The sequence below is a fragment of the Simochromis diagramma genome, unplaced genomic scaffold (genome assembly GCF_900408965.1).
Source record: "Simochromis diagramma unplaced genomic scaffold, fSimDia1.1 OVJJ01000343.1, whole genome shotgun sequence".
NCBI classification, from domain to species: domain Eukaryota; kingdom Metazoa; phylum Chordata; class Actinopteri; order Cichliformes; family Cichlidae; genus Simochromis; species Simochromis diagramma.
In genome coordinates, this window is record NW_024386831.1 from 4889170 (window position 1) to 4915708 (window position 26539).

The 26539-nt window shown below is 40.5% G+C and overlaps 1 protein-coding gene across 6 annotated transcripts in view; it reads right to left on the reverse strand.

Moving 5' to 3' along the window:
• The window catches only part of col18a1a (collagen type XVIII alpha 1 chain a), a 76173-nt gene that overhangs the window by 38113 nt on the left and 11521 nt on the right, over window positions 1–26539 (reverse strand). Inside the window, exon 1 of one of the 6 annotated variants that reach the window (XM_040027603.1) lies at window positions 3883–4686. The exons of 2 other annotated variants lie outside the window; for them this stretch is intronic. In XM_040027603.1, coding sequence (XP_039883537.1) covers window positions 3883–4405 — 523 coding nt within the window. In that variant the 5' untranslated portion in view covers window positions 4406–4686. Of the gene's footprint in view, window positions 1–2886; window positions 3842–3882; window positions 4687–26539 lie in introns of those variants that run through there. 3 more of the 6 variants (XM_040027602.1, XM_040027601.1, XM_040027600.1) reach the window with 3 other exon arrangements.

Below are 26539 nucleotides of genomic sequence, written 5' to 3' on the forward strand. Positions count from 1 at the left end.
AGAACCATGGTGTTAAAAAAAAAAATACAGAACACCAAAGAAAGTACACTAGCTAAAAAACATAAGCTAAAATGTTCACAGACATTTAAGTAGCATTAAAAAAAATGTAACATGTAGGTCTGTCAGCACAGCCCATATAGCTTGTAATTTCCAATAAAAACTCCAATCTGCTAGAAATTAATATGGTTTAATATTAAATATTAACTAAGCTTGACCTCCAGAGCCTGACATGGTTGACTGCTCGTCTTTCAAGCTGGGAAGAGACAACCATGCAAGTCATCACTAAAAAGGCCAAAAAGCAAAACAATCTCCCTTCCCACCACCCTCAAACAAACTCCCCACATGAATCTCCCACTTGGATGCATCAAGACTGCAGCCAGTAATTTTAGTGTATAAACTGTTCCTTTGTATTTTTCAACCCATGCCAGTGGGTCTGTCTTCAATTCACCCAAAATATCAACTGACCAAGATGGCAGCATGTCATGAAACATTTGCATTACAAGTTATATTTGCATGACGTAGGAGTGTGCTGGTTTAAGGTCAAAGACAAAATAGAGCGTATGACTGCCCTCCTCCCAAACTTGAAATAGTAAAGTGGGGTTGAGGCTTTTCAGATACTACATGTAAGGGCTCTGTTTAGAAGCTGAAAGGCTTGTAAGCGGGTGGGCACAGTCTTAGAGAAAGATACTGGGCAAATAAACTGAGAAATAAAGCACTTTTGGCTTTAAAATATTTTCTTGGCCAGCTACAGTATGTGTAACCTTAAGCGTGAGCAGAGGTTGCTGCAGTGAGAAACAGGAAGAGACATATTTAGTTATTAGGAAGAATATAAAATCAGTAGGCAGTTGTTTACAGGCAGCATACAGTAGAATTTAAAGTTTATTAGATATCCTTAGTACTTGGGCCTGAGGAGACTTTATAGGTGCAGTAGTAACTCTACAGCAGAGCAATGCTTTTCATCACATCTATTCAGCCATCACTCTAACCAAGCCATGTGCTTCAGTGGATTGTTGTTTGAGTCATACCAGATGGTGTTGACTGCAGTGGATTTCAATCTATCCCAGAATGATTTAGAGTAACTGAGAGCACTCCGGTTATACCTTGAGGCAACTTTCACAAGCAACGTGCATGCTTGGGTGATGAACTGTCTTCTAGAGTTGCAACAAAACCTGCCCTCAGGATATAAAGAAGGCAACACGATTGATCCTTCCAGTGTGCTGCAGGCCTGTCTGCATTTTCCGCATTACTGTGTCTACAACATAAAAAAACAAAAAAAACAAAAACGTGCATGCGGTTGTGGCAGAATAATGTTTTAAGTTTGACGACCAGTAAAGGTACCCTAATCCTCCATGACTTCATTTGCCAATAAACCAAAAGTAAAACAGTTCAAATTTATTTAGGCTCATGTGTGTCACTTAGTCCAGGAACCAGAAACATCTTGTTCACTCATGTCTGTCAGTGGAACAAGCTGCCACAGAGATACCGAAGCTGTAAAAAGACATAATCTTGAACTCCCAGAGATACAAACGGAGAGTGTTGGGAGACAGGGCAGAAGTGCAGCATCAGGGAACAGGCTTAAAAAAAGATTTTCTAGAAAAAGATCATCTAAAACAGAGTTAGACTTCTCTCATGAATCGGTGCCCACTGGCAATAAACAGATGAGTCATTTTTTCCAGCATTTCATGGTCACTAGGGGCATGTGCTGCACATATCAGTCTTTGAGAGGACAGCTGAGTGCACACTGGTCCTTATAATCTTTAAATATTTATCAGCAATTTGTAACTCCTAGTTTATTTTGGAAATTTACACCTTAACACTTCTGAGTGACAGAACCATCCTATCATTTGTTATAAAATATTGATTATAAAGCACCTTTTTAAACTGTGCAACCACAGCAGGAGAGAAACAGCTGCTTTTAATTTCCACCTTTAAATTCTTTACCTGTTGAAATATGTCATCCTAGTCCAGCTGTGAGAAATATTTTGTTCTAAAAATTAACACATATCTAAAAAGCACTGATGCAAATATGAGTGCTTCCCATGCATGCCAAGCTACTGTGTCCATTCCTAAACAGACAAACGCACATCAAGCCTGCAAACCACTCACTGTCAAAAGAGATATGCTGAAGTTATACATTTCATGCACATATCAGAGAAGATTGCCTTCTGCAGTTTCAGATGCATTCATTAGAGGCATCTACAATTTCTTTAGTCTTGCAATGCAATGCAAAAAAAAACAAACAAACAAGAAAATTATATAAATATGATTAAATAATTATAATTACATTTGTATTTTATGCCAGATAATTGCAAAGCCAAAATAATCTTTTCGCAAACTTGTGTTTTCTTGTGTTACAGTCTGGCTTTAAGAGCTTTGTAGTTAAACTGGAAAGGTTGTTTGAATTGAAATTATTTCATCTGGCAAGACTGAGTATATAATTACATATAACATTACTGTAATAAAGCAAATAATTATCATCTGAGCAAAGTATTACCCTTTGAATATAATTACTCAAAAAGGAAATACATGCGTGTGTGTGTGTGTGTGTGTGTGTGTGTGTGTGTGTGTGTAGGGGGGTGCTGGTATACTATGACCTTCACAAGGTAAGTCACATACAGTACACAGCACATATACATGCAGCAGGTTAAACAAAGTACTGGCATCATGCTTGTTAGACTTCAAGTTAAAAATAAGCATGCATGCTCTTTTGGGATGGGAAATCATTAATTAATACATCTCATTCGGTGCTGACAGGGACAAATCTTGATTAATTGAGAGGGTATTTCATAGTGTGAAAAATACCGGACGGACTCGGGGGGGGGGGGGGGGGGTTAAAACTGGTTCAAAATGAATCCCAAAACAAGATTCATTTGAGCCAGTAATTACCTTTCTGGTTACTAACTGACAAGCACTGATACCCATCCTCCTCCTCATCAGGTAGAGTGTGGCACTCCACAGGGAGGCGTCCCTCATCCAGGAGCGTCCAGCAACTGTCCCGCAAGACTTCGCAGAAACTCTGGCAAGGTAACACAGGCAGCGGGGCCAAAGAGCCACACTTTGGTACCAAAAGGAGGCAGAAAAACCACTCCACGCTATGATGGCATTGAGAATTCAACAGCCAAGCCCACTCATTATGGAGTGCTTGGATTTCCTCCACACTGCTCTGGTTGAAGTAATTGGGCACGACAAACCATTGCCCAGCCATGGAGGAGCAGAAAGGAAGAGCGGTGTCTAGCAACAAGCATTGTGGGGATTCAGCATCCAGTGCTGGCCTACCTACTTCTGGTTGTTTTATAGTTGTTGGCTCACTAACTGCAACTGTCTGGCTGAACAAGATTGCTTGGTTCAGTTTTCTCCCACTTATTGTTGACTGAGTAGCATCTGGGATGTGACCAGTTTTCTGGCTTATTATCAGTGATTTATTGGGTTGGAAATCTATAGATTTTAAGGTCATGTCTGGGCTCTTGCTATCTATTTGTGGTTGTCTTTTAGAGATTTGGGGGGATTTAGTTGTAGAAAGTACCTGGCTGGCAAGTGGAGCTTTGCTACTCTGTAATGCTTGGTTAGATACAAGTTCCTGGTTGGCCATAAATTTACCACTTAGTAAATGAGTAACTTTCACTTGTTGATGATCCTTAGATACCTCAATAGTCCTTAGGGAGTTGTTACTTACATTTGGGGTTAATAAATCTTCTTGGCTTTCATGTGAATATATTGTTAATTTGAAGTCAATAGCATTCGAACTAGAACTACTGTTTCCATTTCCTCTCGTGTTGTTGGTGGACTCGAGACTTTGCCCTGATTTTGTGCTGCCAAGACTGTGGTCCTCATCTCCACTAACTCTACCATCTAACTCACTACGAGTGGTGGTCGTTACTGCACCTTTTTGAGCCTTGTGGGTTCCAAATCTTGATCGCCAGCTAGTTTCAGTTCCTGTTGCAGACCCATTGTCTGATGCAGATTCAGATCCAAAGTCAGATCTGAGTCTTGTTACATTTCCTGTAAAGGTTGAGTTTTCAGATCCTTCAGAACTTATTGGTGAAGATGTGGCATTACCAGGTTTACTTGTGTGTGATGACATCCCTGTAGCAAAGTTTTCTGACTCATGTTCATTCTCTGGTTCTGTTGTTGACACTACAGTGTTCAGTTTAAGAGCCTCAGGAGTCTGATCCAAAGTCTGCACAGCTTTTTCCATCTGATGTCCTTCATCAATGATCTCTTCTCCAATTTTCGCAATAGTTTCTGACGGCGGTTCTCCACTACCTGCTGGACTGCCAGATCCCTCGGGGTCTACCGCTGGGGCTGAAGTTGCCGTATCAGTCCAGGACCACAGCCAGGCATCAGAGTGGACCACCCACTGAGCCAACAAAATCACAAGTCCAAACTGGATCCTCATCATAACCATAATGTCAAGTCTTAACCACGTCCACCGGCTCGATTAGACTCACAGAGTGAACTATGACATGTCCACACAGTCACTCCACACACACTTTTCCTTCAGCTCTGTCTCCACACACACTTCACTAAACAGAGAGGAGAACTGAAGAGGAGTGCCCCATTCAAAAGAGTGCAGAGAGGGAAAGCAGGAGGAGGAGGTGGTCTCCGTATTGGCTGCTCTGGCAATATTTATTCCCCTAACTCCTCCTTCCCCCTTTGTCACAGCAATGAAAAGCGAGCTCTCCCGCTGACTGATACCTTGAAATTACAGCAGCCTCTCTTTTCACAGCACAATACTGATGCTTTCCAGTGTTTTACAGACAGGAGCAATTTGCCCTTGATTTGTTTGCTTTGTTAATCTACGATAGTATGAAAACCACAGACTTACAAAAAAATGTAAACTGTGGTCACATTCCAACAAAAAGATTCAATTATATACTGTTACAAGCTTGAAGCACAAGGAGCGGTGCTGAGATCCCTCAAAGACTGAATTAGTCTTGGTCCATTGCAACCAATTACTGAAAAGAAGTTGCCATTGTGGTGTGGTTATATTTAAATATAATCTAACAACAGTCATTTATTGGCGTAATTGTATTTTTGTATGGAATATCTGAAAATGACAGTCAAGACTCATGTAAAGAAAGAGAAATGTCCATTTTTTGATCATCAATATCATCTCTTAATGCAAATTCTTGGTCCCATTTTCTTTCACAAGCTTAAGCGCTCCAACATAACCCATTGTCTGTGCATTAGTTGTCCCTTGTCTACAGGGTGCCCTTTATTGTTCAGTCTAGTTTACACGCCCTGTTTTCAGTGCTCTGTGGGTACACAGTAATCCAAGCCTCGCTTTCTTGTCCAGACTGGTTTCTCATATCGCCTGTGGGGCTGGCTGACAGAGACCCTCGACGACTGCTAATGGGATCTTAGCGATAAAAGGAACAGGAGGTTCGCGTAAGTGTCTTTCTTATACGTTGGCATTTGCTTGCAGCTTCAGTTGCTGATAGAAGGGAACTCAGAAGGTCATCTCCATAAAGCTCCCACATGGATATAGGGAAATGTCTTGACACAAGCTTGACAACTTTACCCTGTAACACTCTCTCTCGGCCTGGGGTCACTAACGATGCAACTGACCCCTGCCTGCAGGATTATGTGTGTCTGGACTATAGAAACTGGGGCCTACACTAACTTTTTCACTGGTAACACTGGTGCTACAAAAGAACAAAATCCGCCTCGTGATCAATGTGGCTGATACGTGAGGCAGCAAAACTCAAATCAAACATTTCTATCATTATCTGATTTTATCATTTAGCAATTTCAACTATAACTATAAAACTCAATTTTCGCTCTACTTATGTGTAGCTGGTGTGGTGCAGTACTAAATGACAATGTGTAGATCAAGTGTAAACATTACACAACCCTAACCTTTGGTGGGGAAAATAAAGGTGGCTGCACTTTAAAATTAAAATTTTAAGGGAGTGCTAAAGACAAAATCCAGGAATTAAAAAAAAAAAAAAAAAAGCAAAAGGTTACACAAACTTTGGCATCAACAGGGATTTATTTCTCAGAACTGATTACTTGAAGAAGAACATTTATCCATTTCAGCACCGATCTTTCATTAGAGCTGGAGCTCAGGCTGGAACCCACTTTTCTGGGAACCAGTAAAATTTCCTGTCCCAAAAGTTTATTAATGGGCATCATTCATGAATATGGTTAATAGAATTTGATATACATTTTCTGTTCTGCACTTTCTCACATTTCCACTTCTTCCTCCCTTCACCTGCACTTCCTTTCATCATAAGTGTCTGAGCCGGGACCTTTCATTGGCAAACAGTAATCAGCTCCAGACTGCTTCATCTTTAAAACACTACAACAGCTTAAATGGAGTGTTTCACTCTTTCATCATCACCTGCTAAGCACATGAAAAAGAGATAAAGTACTACTTTCAACCACAGTGACGGTAGCTGGCTGTGCCAGCAGCGCACCGAAACAGACTAATGATCATCATGCACTTGCACAAATGCAACCATGTGAAATGATGACACTCACACCGCCACAGCCTGGAGCCCTGGTAGGGTGTCGCCAGGAGAGCAATGCAGTCTTCAACAACACACATTTAATGCAAAAGAGTTCATAAAAACTGCAGAAGATGGTTAGCTCTGTTAACTGGTTACCCTATGAAGGAAAGTATGGCTCATTTCACACAAGGCCAAGCTTTTTCACGCTCTCCATCCTGATGAAAGGAAACTGTTATCTTTAATCATATGATAAGAAGTTTGCTTCTGGGCGAACATGACTAAATAAGTCATTGTAATAATATCTCTTGGGGGAAATAACTCCCAAGAGTAAGTAATAAAGCACACAACAAGACAGAAAGACAAAAGAATACTCTAAAGCAAGTTTTAAGAAATGAGATTTTATCTACTTTATAAAAAGATAACTGAGTTCTGAGATCCCAGGCTCAGCGAGAGAGTTCCAGAAGGGCTGAGAAGTTGAGTTTTAAGCATTGCTGTGCAGCATAGTCCATCACAAAATGTTTGAGAAAGAACTGAAAGTCTGGAGCACTGGTCAGACAAGCTCGATAATCTTTGTCTTGCAGACCGAAACAAACCCAAAGTTTGTGGTAGTGACTTGGGTAATAAACTTTAGGATAACAGACTCGAGTCTTGTGATGGATAATGATTAGCCTAAAGCTTGTGAAATCCTCTGTCAGGCATTTGGTTGTGCATTTCATTATGGTGTAGCTTAGACTTTGCAGAGGTTTTGCTGTTTTCCCCCCAGAAAAGTTCAAGTTAAATTTCACCTGATCTCAGCAGAATAGAAACATCATGTGGTACATTCCCTGCCTAATCCATCCATCCTTTACATGAACAAAAACCTAGCTGTTCTACACGATCCACAGACTGTGGGGAGTCCCATCAGCAAGATTTGCTCTTTTAACTAAGCCCTTCATGTTTCCTTTACTAAATCAGACAGCAAACCTCCGTGACGTTCTAAATCCAGACAAAAAGAAGAAACTGCGTGAAAGAAAATGAATCACCAGGAGTGTTATTTTTCTAAAGATGACAATGAATTACCCCGGGGGTGTATTCACGTGCGAGTCAAAGACACGCAATTTAAAATTTTCATAAGAACTTGCCAGACAGTGAAGCATGTCCAACGTGTAATGCATCCCCCCCTGTCAAGATTGTCACTACAACTAGAAAATGATTAGTTTATGTATTAAAAAAAAAAAAAAAAAGTTAACGAATGCAGGACATTCATCAGTCTTTTAGACTGAGGCAATCTCCATATCATGAACATGTGAAAATGTGAAAAGTAATGTGTCCTTAATATGTGTACAAACCATAAAAGAAGAAGACAACACAGCTGGAAGCTAGAAAATTACTGCAAGACTAGTTAAAGTCTTTGCATTGAATGCATCAGCCCTACATTTAAACAGCAAAGCCTTTAAGGTGCACTAGAATGTGCCAAGAATAGGCGTGCACGTTAAACAACCTGTTTTTATACATTTAAAAGGAACAGGTGCTTTTGACAAAATTGCTTATGTGTAGTTGAACCATGTCTTCTATAAGAGCCGCCCTTTAACTAAGGTCACGTGCTGGTCGCCTGCACACTAACAGAGGGTTATAATCTCAGCAGGGATTCCTACTTGTTCAAAGGACCAGCTCACCCATTAACAAAAACACATTAACGGAACAGTGGATATCCTAGCAAGACAAGAAATTAAAACGATGCACATTTCTCAATACTAAAATATGTTTTTGTTTTTAATTAACAGTTATGTGGACTCAGACTATAAATCTATCAGTTTTTACTGTTATGGTTTGGCCCTAAACGCTGTATCTGGATCCATCCAGAAAAGAATCTAAACAGAGGTACCCAGGGGAGCACTTCTGCACTACCCATGCATGCAATGGAAATATTAGCTAATTATTCATAAATGAACAAACAAGGGACTTAAACCAGTCTGAGCTGAGCAGTTACTAGTTAACTAAAACTAATGCATATGGATTACAAAATAGCAGCTGGTATGAATGCATGAAGGAATAAAATGTCCAAATAATGTTAAAAAAGGTTGAAATAAAAAATAAAGAAACAGTTGATTAGCTTATTGTTGAGATAGCAATTGATTTTTATTGCTAAATGTTTTTGTTTTGTTTTGTTTTTTTAAATAAAAAAAAAGCATCAATAACAATTTAACTGTTAGCTGAAATTATTACCTAAAATGATGGCTAAAAATCTGAACTACACTTGCCAGGGGAAATTATGAATGAAGAATGTGAAACAAAAGGTGGTGCTTAGGAAGACCATGAGGCAGAAGTCTCGGGTCCTCCACAGGTAATGAAGGTACATCGGCTATGCATTATAGGATTATGAAGATCCTGCTTGGTGGTAGGCCTTTTTCTTTTGCATTTCTGTGATGCCTGATCTTTAAACTCCTCAGATGTTTAAGGAGGAGAAATTCCAGGCCTCCCCTGTGTCTGTCCTCACAATGCACAGACAAAAGCATGAAACCTAATACCAGGACCGCATTGAAGACTGAGACCATCAATGGGAAGTGAATGATCGACTAATTACAACACCAACAAAAAGCTTCTGAACATAATCCAGAAGGGGCTGAAGGCAGCCAATTACCCGTCACTTCGCATCGTTATTTTACGCCACTCTGACTGTCATTCAGATATTGCATTTCATGTGCAGACTCACAATTTGTATGATGTGCTAAATATAGCATTTATGAATCATTTAATAACAGTTAGAAACACAATAGCCTAGACTATTGACAGAGGAGAAAAGTATGCGTTCCACCATCGACTTTCTATGCAGTCTCTATTACCCTAAAGGTAAAAATAACCCCCAACCAGGCACAATCCAGGGTGACAACACAAGACCATGTGGGCAGTCCAGCTAAAGGGCCTTTTGGCAACAACCACACACACACGTTTACACATCCTTGTCTCCATATGCACCTATGTTATTTCAGCATGTGAGAGTTGTTAACCTCTCGCTATGAGTCATGGTGTAGTCACAGTGTTAGTGGTTATACAAGCATTACGTTCCACGGCAATGGGAGAGCAGGGAGTTTTAAATGACACACACTAATTAGGACATCCTAACATCCCCAGTACGGAGCCACATATGGTTGAAATACATCCGCTGGACAAAAACAGACAAAAACATATACAAACTATAGTGAACATATGGCTGAAACACACACCACACCCGTGTCTGAGCTGCAGCTGCGAGGGCATCAGTACAGCATGTCACAGTCGAGCAGCAGTACATCTCAAAATGAATCAACTGGAGAAATTAAAAGCACGAGGAAGCGCCTGTTATACTATCATCTGATAATCTTCAGCACCATGCCTCCACTCTCTCTCTGCAGGCTGCAAGTCCCTGTTTGCAAACAGAAAAGCTCTCTCATGTAACCCCGAGCAACAGGTTTCAACACAGTGGTAAACAGCTGAGTCCAAAACAGAAAAAAGCTGCAAGCAGAATCTATTTTTACCCAGTTTCAAAGCACAATCAGTTGTCAGTGAAGTGGAGTAATCCACTGCCTAAGGTTAGGCCTGGGAAGCACTTGTTTCAGGACATGTGTGCTATAGGCTTGTAATTCAAGTTATCAGCTGTAGATGGACAGATAGTAGATAGTGTTCCTATACTGCCACTATGCTCTGGCTTTCAGTCAGAATGAAAGAACCTAATTCAAATCACATCCTCTTACATCTGCAGGATCTCCAACCGCTGAATGTATGTCAGTGTGTGTGTGTGAGAGACAGCCAGGGAATGAGAGGTGGGGGTTGGCTAATAAGAATGGAGGTCAGAAGGTCACAGCTATCACATTAGGAGGGAAGAGAGTCCTGTTTCCCACAGACACTTATCACAGTCCAGGAGTGACCTGTAGGAGCAGGGTACCATGTTAAATGCCTCCTGTAGCAACATCTGAACTGTTGTAAACTAGAAACTGTTAAAATGTCTTAAATTAATAATTAAACATACAGAATACATAGAAACTTCCACTCCAATGAACGTGAATCAGGAAGTGGAATATGGAGGTAGTATTTAAAGTTGGCAATTGGCTCAACAGCTCTACTACATGTGACTGGTCGATTTCGTAGTTGGTTTCTCATTCAAATTCATATGTAAAGTACCCTGTTAATAGAAACATGCGGGTGGATCTTGTTCCGTGTAATGCATGCTCTTCATGGATGTGTTTCTGGATTGGGGCAAATTCACGGCTGCACGTTTGGTTGCACAATAAGAGAGGGATTATGGAAATACAGCCAACACGTGAAGCAATGCAGACAGTGTGGTAATCCTCAGGTTGATTGCTGATTGGTTAAAAAGTTGACCATTAACAGAAAAGATAACCAGTGAAGTTCAACATGAAGAGGAAGAAACAAAAAAGCCAAGCATCAAAAATCTCTTGATGAAAAGCAAACATAACATTGGGTTTCATTTCAATATGAAGAAGGTTTCTTAAGACTTACGTCTTCTAATTGCAGGTGAATTAGCCATAAGTAGGAGTAGCTCACATTAACGGTTATTCCAGTAACATTATAATATAATACAACAAATAGATGTAATACAAATACCAAGAAAAGACACTGAGTTGAGACTCGCGCCCAGACACTGATGGATTGCTCTGTCAGAGATTCTCTTCACTTATGAGCTGGTGTTGGCTGTGCTGCTCATGTTTTGCTGTTCAAGTATCAGTAACACATGTATTGTTGTGAAACCAGGCATTTTCTGGAGCCATAATTATGTAAGCTAACAATGTGTTGTTAGCTCTTCACTGACGCTGCCACAAACTGTAAGCTGTGATGTCTGATAGCTAAAGCATACATTAACCCACACCCGTTTCCACGTTTAGATTCAGGTTCCTTTGCTGATGCGTTTAGGTAGGTTTGTGTTGCAGTTAATAGAGCGGGCAACTATTCTACCAGACGCAGAAAATAAGCATTGCTCCTGGCTTCACTAAAACCACAACTTCATAACCCTCAGGCTAAAATACAAAAAAGCCCCAAATGCTAAAAATACTACAATAAATAAATAGCTTCCCATTAAAAAAAATGAATAAATGGAAAAGATGTGTGCATAGTTTCCCATAGTTTAGTCAGATGGACAATTCAGATGAAGCTACTTCTGTGATGCTTTGTTTCACTGCAAATCTTCACCCAGATTGAAGAAGCTAAAATTCCCCATATAAGGGGCGGAGTCATCGTTTAAAATGGACATGGTCATCCTCTGCCACTGCCCGATATAAAGAGACCGCAGCATTACGAGAGTCAGCTTCCCCAACCATCAGTTTGTTCCTGTCCTTTAAAAGATTTACTCCTTCAAGACATGCAGGTTAACTGAATACAGGCCCAAACCCAAGACTAATCAGGGGTGTTTACAGTTTCTATTAATCTAATCTTAAGCTTCTTTTCTTTTTTAAATCACTGACTAGTTGCTCCAACATTGTTTTTGTTAACTCGTCACTTATTCCATCTTCAAAGAGAGGAAGAAGACTTAGGAGCTCATCACATGGCGAGGTACGACCCCATGAAATCCCTGCAGATGCTGTGCGTAATCTATGTGCTGAAAAGCAGCAGAAAAGACCTACTGCTTTTTTCTTTCTTTTCTTTTTAAAGGGTGCATCTTTGCACTGAGCGACCCAGTATCCTGCAGAAAGAGACAGACAGGCAGACGGAGCCCTGCAGGGATCCACGCAGTCCTGCTCAGACAAGCAGAAACAGCTTGGCTGTCACTCTGAAAGAGACACATTCCACAAACACAGAGGAATATGTAGCCTGTGGTGCCTAAACAACTGTTACAGTATAGGAAGGAGGTAAAGGCGTGCACCGTATATGCGATAGAAGACAGACACCCATGCTTTACCATAATTATTGCATTAGAGAAATGTCATTTTCTCAGTAAACACTAGCATCAATCCAGGGCAGATCAAAGATGGATAACTGTTCCATACATGGGTTTAACCCTGAGAACATGTCAAGTATATGTACCATAAAATTCCCTGTTGGCTATTAAGAGTTTGGTTCTTTGTTTATTCTTGAGATTTAATCAAACCCCACGACACATGTATGTTTTGGGAACCTCTACTCATGCACCAGCAAGTCGAATTCTTTACAGTGACTGTGAGAGTTAACTACAAACAGTGTTTCTGTAACCCAAGTCTACTAAACCAGTAAGATCTAAGACCAACAAGCACCACTCTAAGCTCCACTCTGCTCAATCATCACTCAGGCAAATGATAAGAGTAATTAAAAGGAGGTGCAATGCAGGAAATTACCAAAGAGCTCAGAGCCTGCTGCCTGCTGGTGATCTTTAAAAAAATTCCAGCTCCAAAGGGACTACTTCGAGGCCTCTTGTAATTGCGATGACTCCACTAATTAGCGCACTGTCAAGTCAGAGCATCCGGAAATGTCTAAACTGTAATTGGCCTTCAACACCATGCCTGCCAGCTGTTATCGCAACTAATGACAGACAGAGAATTGAATCTTCTGCCTGAAACGAAAACCTGGCTGACTGAAGTACGTGGAGGGGAGATAAGCTGAAAGGTTTCTTCATTTAAATGTGTGGCCGGTTTGTGAATGTTTGCAGGGGAGAACCAGAATGTCAGCACAGCGTTTATAAGGTGCTAGGATGTGCATGTCTGCTATTTTCCTGACCTACTAATTTGAACCAGCTGGCTACAAATGAAAATCTGATTGTTGGTGTGAGCTCACACCCCCAGCGGTGATGTGTAGCTATGGGGAAATAGCTCCCTCTACTGTCCACAAAGTGGGCCACAACTTTCTGGAGAGGAATACAAAAGCCTGAGATCCTGCCTCAAACTAATCCTTTCTTAAGGTTTATACTATAAACAGGTTAATACTGAGGTGTATTTAAAGCTAAACTTTCTTTAATGCCTCAAAGATGAAAACATGTTTTTTTTTTCTTTAGTGGTTCTCAAACCATTTCTGATTTCCCTTAAGAAGCTAAAAAATTCCTCCACTCCTCCACACTTCAGTTTTTTATAAATCCATAAGGAATAAAAGTAATCCAAGTGCAATTTTAATGAACACGAGAAAGACAGCATCAGCCAACTTTGTACTTAATGTCTTTCATAAGGAGATCAACATGCATCCCGGTCATGCACCTCTCCTGCTGACAACTACAGGTGTAAATGAATGAGTGCTAACATACGTTACATGTTTACAATGACATGTAAAATTTAGTTCCCCGCATGCTTACCGCTGCAGGCCTCACCAAATGACCAAAAGCAAACTTTACTGCTCGCCTAACAAAAACACACCTGTGGAAAACCAAACACAGCGTACACGAGGCCTGTCAAGTGCCAACAGCCACTCAAGTCAAAATATGCATGTTTGAAAAAAAAAAAAGAAAAAAAAAACTGCTACTAAAAGTGTATCTGTGTAGCAGAAAAGAAGGGGAACGATTATCTCTCCCACAGTCAACATTTCAATCAATGCTCAAAGAGCTACTAGAGTAATTACAAGGTTTTTATTTCCTTCTGCTACAATCTTGCGTCAGTCAAGCCTTCAGCACAACACTCAAACACACTTTGGCTGTTGATGGGACAGCCCAGAAAACCCCCACAAACATGTGTTTAGATGTTTTGGTTCCTACATGATGGGAATTGACGAGTTTAATGTGTCGACTGAAGCTCACACGATTACTTTTGAACCCCTGCCAAAAAGAAAGCCTGTTTTACACAGTGTGAAAAATTCAGATACACCGGGAAGCGTTTCATCTGCCATCTGCCGTGTCCTCCAGTAGAGGGAGACCAAATCAGTGAGGGGTTAATTATGGGGCCTAACAGGACACAGACCTCATTACAGTCAAAAGGTCACAGGACTGTCATTAGTCTGCACATGCACGCACAGCACACGCATATGAAACAGGAAGCCGGTGCTGAAGGCAAGCAGGATGACACAGTCCATCCAGGTCGTCATGGGAAACAGACCCTAAATATTTAGTTTCGGTAACCCTCAGGAAAGAGCCACCCTGCACGCGGGAGTTTTAGATGAATAGCTTCCTCTAACCATTATTCAACATCACATTCCTTCATAGTTGCTATAATTCTCACTTCAGGGAACCTATGACGTCATTTTCAACACCATATTTTCTTCCCTGACTGTAGCAGAGGAACTCTGGATGACCTACAGGTTAAAATATTCTTTATCTAATTTTAGCTCCTCTCCCTTTAAGGCCATCCTCACATTAACCAAGCCTTCTTCTGATTGGCTGCCCCTCACAAACAGTGGGTGGGTAAGCTTTCTTTGCTGTGTGTGCCTGAGATAACCATATCAGGGATAGCCCCTCATCTATGACATCACAGAGCCGAGAGTATAAAAAAAGCAGTCCGAGGCTTTGGGCTGTAAATGAGACTGAAATTATATGACAGAAAATTCAAGTTAATAATTTACTTATATTTATTTATGTATTTATTAAATAAATCTATTTATTTACAATTTATAAGCAAAAAACTACAAAGTTAAAAACTTTTTTTCTCCAAATCATAAATCCACTGTATATCCTAAAATGAATTCCCCACTCCCACCCACCCACTTTTTTCCCCCTCAAATCTACAGCAGAACAAGTCATTGCATGAACTTGAAGTGAAGGGTCATCCTGCTCTGACAAATCATTTACCTGGTTTGTGGGCATGAAAAGAATGGAGAGGGACTCTCCCACACCTGGAATCCAGACACTTCTTGTCTGGCATGGGCAGGGTTTGAGGGTCACCAGGTTTAAAATGTCTCACTGTGTAAAGCTACATATTTACTAAAAAAATATTTGAGCGCGGAAATGAGAAAAATATTTACGAATGACTGGGCTTTTACCCAATAGCATTTTTGGTGGGGGAGGGGAAGTTTGATATCTGTAGACTATGCAAAGAAGAAGAAGAAGAAGCTATTTGAGCAGTACTTCATGGGTCAGCAGGAGGCATCACCACAGGTTAAAACAAGAGCATTTCATGAATGCATACCTTCAGCAGAGCTGAAAATTCCCTCTACATTACACATGAACCGAACTGGAATATTCTGGGAGATTGTCATGACTTCATAAAGACAGCGTCTCCTCCCAGTTTTCTTATTTCTATAGGATATGCATTTGACAAAGCATGCAGTTTCCATGTTTGCCCTCATGATGGTAAAGAAGTCTTATAGGATGACTTCAAAAGTTAATGATTAGCAAGTTTGGCCCAAGACCTGCCTCAGGTAAAACTTTAATGGCAATCCATTCAGAACCTTGTGACTAATGCCGCTAACAGAAATCAAAAACCTTTTAGATAGATGGAAAAAGATCCCCAAGGAGTCAAAAGGAAATCAGGAAAGTTGCATTCTCCTCTGATAAACTGGAACAAAACAGTCCTTAGACTTCTTACTAGAGCTACTCACCAGGTAAACACTGTGACTATGCACTTCAACTATAACTGTGGCTTTTTTTTTTTACTTTAAATTCCATTTATGTATTAAATACCTGTCCCTGAAATCCTTCCTGTCCACACACACACACACACTGCCAGAAGCTACACGCTGTAAATACAACCTGTGTGAAGTCTGATTAGTGTCTCTTCTTTAAATTTTTAATTCCCGCCCCAGAGACAGTCCACTGCTAAACACCAGTCGTGATGTCTCTGGAGGTGGAGAGATGAGCAGATGGATTGCACATAGCAGCTGCTTCCCTTTTGCGGCTGTCTAACAAACAACTCTGTCCACAGCGAGTCTGAACATTTCCTTTTCTGTGCATATGACTGCCATGAAAGAGGCCAATTTTGGGCAAAATTTTATCACCTCATAAGAAAAAGTCAAAAGACAAAAGACAAAAATGCATCAGCGCTGAGCAGCGAACTGGTCTCGACCACAGCTCGGAAAAAGAATTCCAACCCATCACCAATCAGAGAGGGGAGGGGAGCGGACCCCAATGCTTGCTACCTGATCAGCTGCATGTAAGGGAGGTTTGACCAGCTGGTGATGACAATGCTGTCATTCTTGCTTCCCACAAAGATGAAACAGCGCGGAGATCGGAAGTCTGGAATTGGCCGTGTTGACTCTGGGGATTAGGATCCATAACCGGATGGGCAGAAGAGAACAAATTATCCTGATACTTCTGAGAGGCATCTGAAGTGACTGCAGGGAAATGGAAAACAGATCTGACGTCTCTTAAATAATCCCTGACCTCTCCATCTTCTCTTAAAGAGGCTGCGTTTGTGAAATGTCCGTGCTAACATATACAGAGTGACTGTCCTCTGGAGATTTGCCCTGGTACATATTTATTTGTGCGTGGGTGATTGTTGCCTTTACTATTATTATTCCCCACATGAGAACACACACAAAGACAGTGAGTTATGAGAATCCCTGTCAGTTTGTGTCGTCTCAGGGAAGTGGTGCGCAGAAGCAAACTTTGATCTTTGAAGTGAGAACCGCATAAAAACAAGAAAAAAAAAAATCTTGAAAAACCTTCAGTTTATGTCAGACTTGTGAAGGGGAAAAAAAAAAGTTTTGGCAAAGTTGTTGTTTTTAAAGTAAAAACAGGTTTTTTGGGAGTGCCACATTGTTTAAAGGTAAATTATCGCCCGTGATGGAAAACGGCGCCGTGGTGAAAGATCAAACCATCGATTTGAGAAGAAAAATAGAACTTTGGTGTTTGTTTGGCCTCGCTTTGTCCAATGTAGCATTAAAAAGAGCAATTTACACGAAAACTGCACAGAAATATTGTGGCTATTGTTCTTTTAGCGGGGATTTCACATCGCGTTGAACTTCTGTGATGATTGTAGATACGGGTAATTAGCCGTCTATCTACACAATAGAAGTCTTTGGCTGTTTAACAGTGAATTCTTTAAAGTTTCTCACCCATCTAATCAAACAGGCACGGCAGACAGGCTGGCAGACTTGGCTTCAGCACAAACCAACTGTCGTCATTTTGCCAGGAACGGATTGAGACGGTGATATGCCGAGACATGAATTCACAGAAGATCTGAAGCATCTTTTGTGGCTAGTTATATTCACCTCACAGGAGGCAAAGCTCTTTTGTGTAATTCACAAAGCTACCTAATGTAGACCCTTACTGAATTCTCCTCCACTGAAACAGGTTTAAATTAAAAGTCCATTCGTGTGTCACAGATCCTACAGAACAGCTAAAACAGAGCACTCTGGATTCATTAAAGATGTTATCTATTCTCAAAAAGCCTCACACAGTGTTTATTTCCACTCACTGACTCATTCCAAACTGAGTTTAAAAAAACAAAAACTTTGGTGTGCCGTGAAAGAGCATGAGTCAGGGTGAGCGGATGTAGATCGGAAATTTCTCCAACTTGCTAACAGATGGAGGGGAAATCCAGACGTCTCTCTGACCACACGGCCAATACACCGGCGACTGTCGTGCAAGAAGGATTTGCAAACGTTTATACCTTCACAAACATTTGTGCCTCTGCTAGACAAAGCGTTTTTTTTGCCACAATCTTTTCAGGTCTGAGGACAGAGACATCAGCATTATCCTTACACCTTCTTGCATTTTCACTGGAGATAGTCCCATATCGATAACTCCAGGAACAATGCCACCAAAAAGTGTGCTCACTTTTGAAACTATATAACCCAGAATATTTTTGCAGTTTTGCAAGTCATTGGGTGATTTCAACAATGCCAACTGCACAATTTCCTCAGCCTCTTAATCTCATAATGAGCGAAGCATGTGTTTGAACATCAAAAGGTCCTGAGATGGTGGCCGTTACAGGGGCACTCTTCTGTGACTTTCCCAGTGAAAGGGAGTCATTTCCAGAAGCTTTACTCAGCCAACCAAGCATGAAGTCCCCTCAAATGGTTTGTTGAAAACCTAAAAATTGATAAATTAACCCCCTTTTTTAATGAATGTCAGAGTCAGAGTCAGAGTTTCCAAAGTTTCTTCCAGTGAACTTGTTATTTCACCATATATATTCAATAGCATTTTAGATATAAAATAAATAAGTAAAAAAAGCAGCCCATCCACAGGGAACTGCTCTCTTAGCTCAGCAGATCTGTGCATAAGACGATGTTGTGTTGGGAAATCTGGGATAAAAAGGAGGAAATTCTCAGGGCTTGAGTTCTCATTGGAACTTCATCTACATAATCTGCCGTAAGCAAAGAAAAGCCTTCATGCAAGACAAGACGACACAGGCATGTAAAGGCTGTGCTATTAAACTTGAAAATGCTGCTGAGTCATCATCAGAATACGGCATCATATCTTAGACCACAGAAACCATAGATGAGGGCGGTCTTCTCATTTTACGACAACATATTTAAACATTTTTAGCCGCTTGTCTCAATAAATAAACCCTGCATTTCTCAGACCGTCTGAATGAAGGCTTTCTGTTATAAATTTCACATGATTGAGATTATTTTTTCAAATTTAATGATGTTTTTACAGACTGATGTAAACTAACCATGACTAATAGCCTGTAAAATTGGAGTTCGCCTTTAACTGCAATCAGGGCAGGCAGCGCATACTTGAAAGATCTGATGCGAAGAGAGCAGAGAGCTGTTTAGATGCTGTGTCAGCATTGCATAAATATTCCAGGATGAAAAATGGTCCAACTCTGACTTTAATCAAAGAAATAAAGCATCGGAGGCTGGGCTGAAACAAACTGGGGAGGCCGCGTCTCACCAACAAAACTCTTTTATTAATGTCCATCTTTTCATTCTTTACTAACAACCCAAAACATCCTCCCATCCCCAGAGCCTCAAGTGAAAACAATCCTAGTTAAATTAACCAATTAAAACAAAAAGAGTGTCTGTTCAAGAAAATGGGACAAAAGACGGATAAAAAGGCATTCCACTCATGTTGCTTCAGGCTTTGCAATACCAAAAAGCTGAAAAAGGAACGGCAGGCACCAAAAGTATCGCCCTGGGTGCTGATGTTTTTTTGTGGTCAGTTAAAGAGGGTGGAGCTCCCCACCACCTACAGCTGCCTGGAATGAAGACAGTGTGACTCAGTCCGGCTGTCTGAGATTTGTCCCTACAATAACTTTATTTCTTTCAGTCTAAAAAACAGTGGTACACTTACAACATCCCATCCCACAAATGTGAAAAACTACCCCCCCGAGGCATAAGATGAGCTTATAAGAAAGCAGTATTACTCTTTGCGAATTCCTCCCTTTTCCTTTAAGAAAGCAACAAGCAAGCTGTAAATAATGAATCTTCTGTCTACGGTCCACATTTGCAAGCGGGGGAGTCACACAAAAAATCCAGCGTTTCTGGTTGTGCATGTCTAAATGATTTCTAAAGGGATGTGGCGTGGGGAAAAGATGGAGAGGTTTTTCAGTCCACATGTGATTTACTGTATACCCGTAACACTTTTGTGACGCATTAGGGGGAAAAAGTATAGCTGAGGGTGTAGGAGGACAGAGAAAGAAAGGGAAAGGTTATGGCTGAATTTGTATTACAATGACCCTCAATCTTTTAAACAGACGTACAGGGATTTCCTCCGGTGTTGCTTTGCATTAGTCATGTCACTGAATGGCTACAGATGGCTGCATAATCATTTTCATCATGCGAGGACTTGAAGATCGGGAAATTACTGTGGTCTCAATTATAGGTGATTCATAATATCACTAAATCCTACCTGAAGTGATCATATGCATCTCTAAACTGATGAACGTGGAAATTTTTCTACACTGTCAGCACTTTAAGAGCTTTTTCACCATTTCATTTCAATTCTCCAAGTACAAACATGTCAAAACTCATTAGCTGAACTTAAAAATATGATAAACTTAAAATTATGATGTGATATCTGATGTCCATCAACTCATTTGTCGGTCTGAAGCATTCAGCTGTGTCTTAATACAATGCCACAACTTTCCCAGCAAATTCATCCCCAGGGTCAGACGATGCAATGCTCAAAGAAACTGCAAAAAAAACCCAAGAGCAACATCTCAAACTCTACGGGCTTCACTCAGCATGTTAAATGGTAAAGGTCATGACAGCACAATTAGAAAAAAACTGAACCATTGCTTATTTGAAAGGCTTACCAGGAGAAATCCCCTTCTCCCTAAAAAAAACAAAAAACAAAAAAGAAAAACATGGCAGCACAGCTAAGGTTTGCAAACTTGCATCTGAACAAACCACATGGAAAAGCTACTTTCAGCTCTTCTCCTACTCACAAGGATATTACATTACATACATATTTACCTCAGATGCCCTTCCTAAAGCAAACCCCAGAGTATCTGTGCCTCCTCGTGGGATCAAATCAGGCCTGTTTCCTGGTTGCCCATTATCTGTCAACCACAACACTACAGAGCCATTTGAACAAACATCAAGACTTCTGGAACAATGTCCTTTAGACATATGAGACCAAAGTGCAGATGTCTGGTCATAGTAAAAACCAAACACTGTATCAGCACAAACACCTCTGCCAGCTGTAAAGCACGGTGGTGGAGGGGTGATGATTTCGGCTCAGTTTGCAGCCACAGGTCTTGGGAACCTTACATGTCATTTAGATGACCACGAACTATAAGAGTGAAATTGGAGGCCATTCTCACTGAAAATGATGCCAAGCTCATCAGCAAATCTACCAAAAGAACAAATAAAAATCAATGTGCTGCCGAGTCACAGTCTAGACTTCAACCTGACAGACAAGCTGAGACTTTAAGCTTGGTTTAAGTTAAACCAAATTCCTCCACGGTGGTGTGAGGAACTGATAAAGTCGTGCAGAAAACAGCTTCTAGTTATTGCAGTAAAAGGTGGTTCTATAAGCTCTTGTATCACTGGATGTACTTAGTCTTTCACATAAACTGTGTCAATTATTCTTCATACCTGAAAAAACATTAGCACCTTCTCCCACTGAAAATGCTACGTCCAGATGAACAGAATCAACCTTTTGGGATTTACTTACCTGGATGACTGAGCATGCATCAAGATGCCTTCTCATTATCTCCTAACACATTTTCTACCTTCCTCCACAGTTTGCGTTATAATGTGTAGATAGTGTCACATTGCCAGCAAGCAAGGTTAAGATCAAACATCCTCCTACCACTTAAACCAGTCACAGAAGCTGCTTCCAACATCTTACCTGTCAGGAAACCTGTGCAGGTGTTACTATGCTGGTGCACCAAATAGATTCAATGGAATTTTTTAATAGAAAAAGTGCATACAAACAAGGCCTGTGAAACACAGCTATGGAAAGTGTGTTTATATATCCTCTCTCTTTGTAAGAGTTCAAAAATTGAAAAAAATAAAATAAAAGTAAAAAGAACAAGTTTTACATCCAGTCATGCTTTTACTATTGACTTTATTTTAAAACTTTAATGACATGCTTCAAGGAAAGCAGGAAAACCAAACCAAACAAATGTCAACAAAAAGTTACAAGGCAGGGTCTGAGATCAATAAAACACAAAGTAAGAGAGGTCTGTAGGTCTGTAGGTTTGTGTCACCTACATACAACACTACCTTTTAAAGTCTGGGTGGGGTACGCAAGTTTCACAGTCTGACTACATCTGACTGCAAGCTCTCTTTACTTGTCTCTCTTTCTGTCTCCTCCACGGTAACTTTTATTACCTTGTCCAGGTGGAAAACATGATGGGTGTGGGGGACACTGATACAGACTTGAAGGCTACACGCTTTCAATCCAAGACCAAACAATCCGACAGGACGCAGTGAACCCGGGCTCAACAGTAAAGCCTTTCAGCTGCTACAAGAAAATAAAAGTGTATTTTTATTAAACAAGTCATGTTCTTACGGTATTTCCTTCCTCTACACCTGTTATCTTTACAAAGTGACTGTCAATATTGCCATCTACTTCTTGGAATATTTTCAACTTTCTTTTTTTCTCGCTGCATTTGTGAAATGTTGGCACGACAGAGGAAAAGTACATTAACGGTGAAACACCTGTAAAAATAATAACCGAGTTTCAGCTGTACAAACTGAAAATCAGCTCAGGGCAGTTATTAAAACAGGGAAACACAACCTGTAAAACATCTGCAGCCTGTGTTGACACTTACTTGTGAACATTTCTGCAGTTAAAAACAAAAAGAATCATTATGTCCAAGTCTAGTCACACACAGCTCTTATTTTTGAATTTCTTTAGTCTTGTTTTCCAACATCTCATACAAATATGGTCACCAGTGTTTACAATAATGGGTCGGTGATCACAAGAGCAAAAGATCAAATATTTTAAACAAACATCAATCCCACTGAGTACCAAAGTTAGTGCTGAACAAAGACACAGACACATAACGACTTGAATCTAAATGTAGTGTATTGAAAGTAAACGTCCAGAAAAATAAAAGCTGACACCCATGTAATGAATCCTAAAGTGATGCAATAAAAAAAGGTTCTCAATTATGAAGAGTGTTGCACATGCTGGTGTCAGGATGTCATTCAGTCAAAGAGTTAACCATCAAACACTGGAAAACAGTGGTGCAAACACGCGTTGGGCACTGCATGCATAACAAAGTTATACTTCAAGAATACAAAATGTGGGTGTTTTTCAGAATCAGGGTGCATTGAGGTGTGAGTAGTTCTGTTCCTCATGTGTGGACCTGACCTAAGTGCATGAATTAAAGCGTCGGATAGCAGTGGGAAGACAGACTCGGGCCTCCTGAGGAGGCTCAGTCTTTTTGCATCTTTAGCTTTGATGCCTGCACCCCAGCACGCCACAGCAAAGAAGATGGGGCTTGCTACAACAGGCTGATAAAACGTATAAAGCAGCCTGCTGCATACATTGAAGGATCTGAGCCTTCATAGAAAGTAAAGTGGGCTCAGACCCTTTTTGTAGACAGCGTCCGTGTTGGCAGACCACTCCAGCTGGTGATCCAGTTGAACTCCCAGATAGGATGTGACTATTTCGACATCACTCCCACCAATGCACACAGGGCAAGGTCGGGATCTGATTCTGCCAAAGTTTTTAGTTACAGGTATAATATAAATAAAAATAATCATTCACATATGAATGAATATATTCACACTGTTTAAAATCAGCAGATTACATCCTTTTTCATTTGGAATAATCAATTGACAGCTACAATATTTTTCTATGCATCTTAGTTTACCCACATTGTGCATTGCTGATAAGATAAAAATCTCTCTTTTCTGGATTAATCTTCCTGCCCAAACTGTGTCATTCATGAAAAAAAATGAAAAGATGTTCAGAGAACCGTTTTATTTTCATCTTGTTACCATTTTAACTTCATGCTTTAGAAAACTGGGTCTTGGATATGTTTGACAGAGAACTAAAAGTGACTTCATCATCAGACTTTAGGCAGCAGTACTGTGTAAATGCCGCATACAGCCACATGCAATAAAATGTAAGACAGTTGTGCAGTAATCCTAAAGTATTTGTGCTTCTCACGCTGAGCAAACAGAATACGTTAATATCTACTTTCAAACACGTGTTCTGTAATCTGCAGTGAAATACATTTACAAAGTTACCCTCCCAGCACAACAAAGACAATCAAGGTTGTTTCATGTGTTCATGTAAGAAACATTAACACTCATCTGCCCATGCAAAGCTAATCTGTCTCTTTCATCTGCACTGCTTTGTACTGCATTCAGTTTTATTGACAGAATATTCACTTTACTTGCACAAATTTACAGACTTTCTTGCAAAAGTGAATTTTCTAGTCAAATTTCCATCATTTCTGCTCCAGAAAAATGAGCCCAAACCCGGGACGTAAGAGATTTAAGATCGTTTTAAGCTTCGCAACATTTTTGTCTGGATCATTGTCACAAGCATTTAGCTGTTCTCACAGATTAAAAATCTGCAATGTCAGGCTACTTACACACTCAGTTATGTGTGTCAGACTGGGGCACTTTGAGCCAAGGGGGAAACACACAAAAGAGTCCTCAGAGTTTCAGTTGGATGGTGGGAGAAGTTAAGCAGGGATACTTGCTATTGTCTGCACTGAGGCATTCCCCACAAGTTGTGACTATTCACCAGGGAGATTTTTGTGTGCGTGTGTGTGTGTGTGTCTGTCAGTCAGAGAGGGCATGCTGACCCGACTTCAGCCACTGAGCTTATGGCTATTTGGACTCACTGAGGGGGAGCAGACGCAAAATGAAGTCTGGAAATAAAGATGGGGTGAAGGAGAGTAGTAAGGGACCATTTAATTGTAAGTGACAGAAAACTCTTTAGCTGATTTAACATGCACCATAATCTGAAAGTACACACACTTGCAGCTGAGCGGCATGGTATTTCTGGCAGTGGAGGAAGGTGAACTCCAATGTGTTGTGTGTGTGTGTGTGTGTGTGTGTGTGTGTGTGTGTGTGTGTGTGTGTGTGTGTGTGTGGGGCCTGGTTTTCCTCTTTCTGACAAACAATGCACCATTCAACTGGAGAATAAATACAACAAAAACTACAAAAATATGCCGCTGCAGCTACAAATTGTTACAGGAAGGACATTCAGAGGTTGAATTTCACGAAGCCACCCACAAGAGATAAAGCAATTACGTGAGAGCCTTAATAGCTCTCGAATTCTTTTTGAAGCAGCATGCCAAGTTATAATTTTGTCCCATTACCAAGTGCTAAGTAAGAATTTTTTGCCAGAATTAAGTCATTCAGCAGATTTAGATTTATTCTGCCTTCTCTTGCTCCAAGAAAAAAAAAGGGGGGAAAAATCCACTTTCATTATAAAAATCCAGGAAACTATCAGTCATGGTTTGTTAGAAGTCGATTAACATCGAAAAAGCCTTTAACAACCCCTGGGAGAGTTGCTGATCTGCCACCAGTAGGTCAACTTTCATCTTTTAAGGGTTTTTTGGGAAGGAAATCATGCAGCTGTAGGGTCTTTAAGTATTGCAGTAGGTAGAAAGCTTCAGCTCTTATATCATAACTTCCTCTGCTTCCTTAGCTTAATAAAAGGAAGACAGTCTTGCAACTACGGCACTCTTTAGCTTAGACCTATTAGGTAGCTCTGCAGTAATTCAATAGTATTGTTCAGCTGTATGGGCTGAGTGGTGGTATGCGTGGCATGGCGGGATGAATAAGACATATGGAAGGTAAAGAGTAGGCAGTGGAGGGAAATGCACACTGCATGTGAGCCAACACATCCTTGGAGCTTTTTTCATCCTGACACTATTCAAACACAAAGCACAATACACTGATTCTGTTCAGTACCCTGAGTACACCTTTACAATCCTTTGAAAAACAGGCTGCCATTAGCTCAGCCTCGCACTGAGTTTATCAAGGAGTTATTTGTCACCCATGTACTTTTCACCCTATTGTGAATTTTCAGTGATGTACTGAACTTTTGGAAAACAGCCAGCCTCTTAGAGGAACCCCCCTGCCCCCCACCCACGTACAGACAAACCTCATCAACCCAATGTTTTTTCTGTCCTGGCCTGAGACACAGTTACAGGCCTGAGGCAAGATCTTTAGAGGGGTGGAGACGTGGGAGGTTTGAGTTGCCCTCAAGGCAAGTTTGGTGGTATTGGGGGTGGGGGGTTTGGGTGGGTAAAGAAAACCCATGCCTGAATATTCCCATGTCACATCCAAACATAAACTCCAACTGATCTTTACTGTCATAGATAAGGTAAATGATCTCTTTGATCCATATCAGTAAAACAGCATTTACACACAATAAAAAACATCATCATTACAATAACTATAATGTTAAATTATCTTGTAGCTGGAGGGAGACGTTTCAAACCTATAAGTTACTTCAGCGTGGAAGACTTTTGGTGGCTCTGTGAACGAGTTGAAGCCTGTACACTGAGCTGGGATGTGCCTCTCTGATCTGACACTGCAACAGGAATTGGCTGTGATGTTATTTTTCTTGTGCAAGGTTTGAAACACGGGGGATCTAGATCAACCCGAGATCAAGTGTTAGAAATAAAGCAGGCCAACAACCATCGTGAGGTTTAACAACCAGTACATACAAGAGATTACAAGAGGCATGAGGCTTAGTTTCTTCCATGATGCACCTTGAGTAATGGCGATAAGAAATGTAATAAGCAACCAACAATCTTCTTGCTTGACTTTAAATCTGACATCTACTCTCAATCGAATGTGGTAAAATGTAATATTTACAAAGCTCTTACCGACCTTTTCATAAATCACACCTTTTTAAATTTAAAAAAAAAAAAAAAAAAAAAACTAAACCTCAAATAGTGAGATTTTTCCAA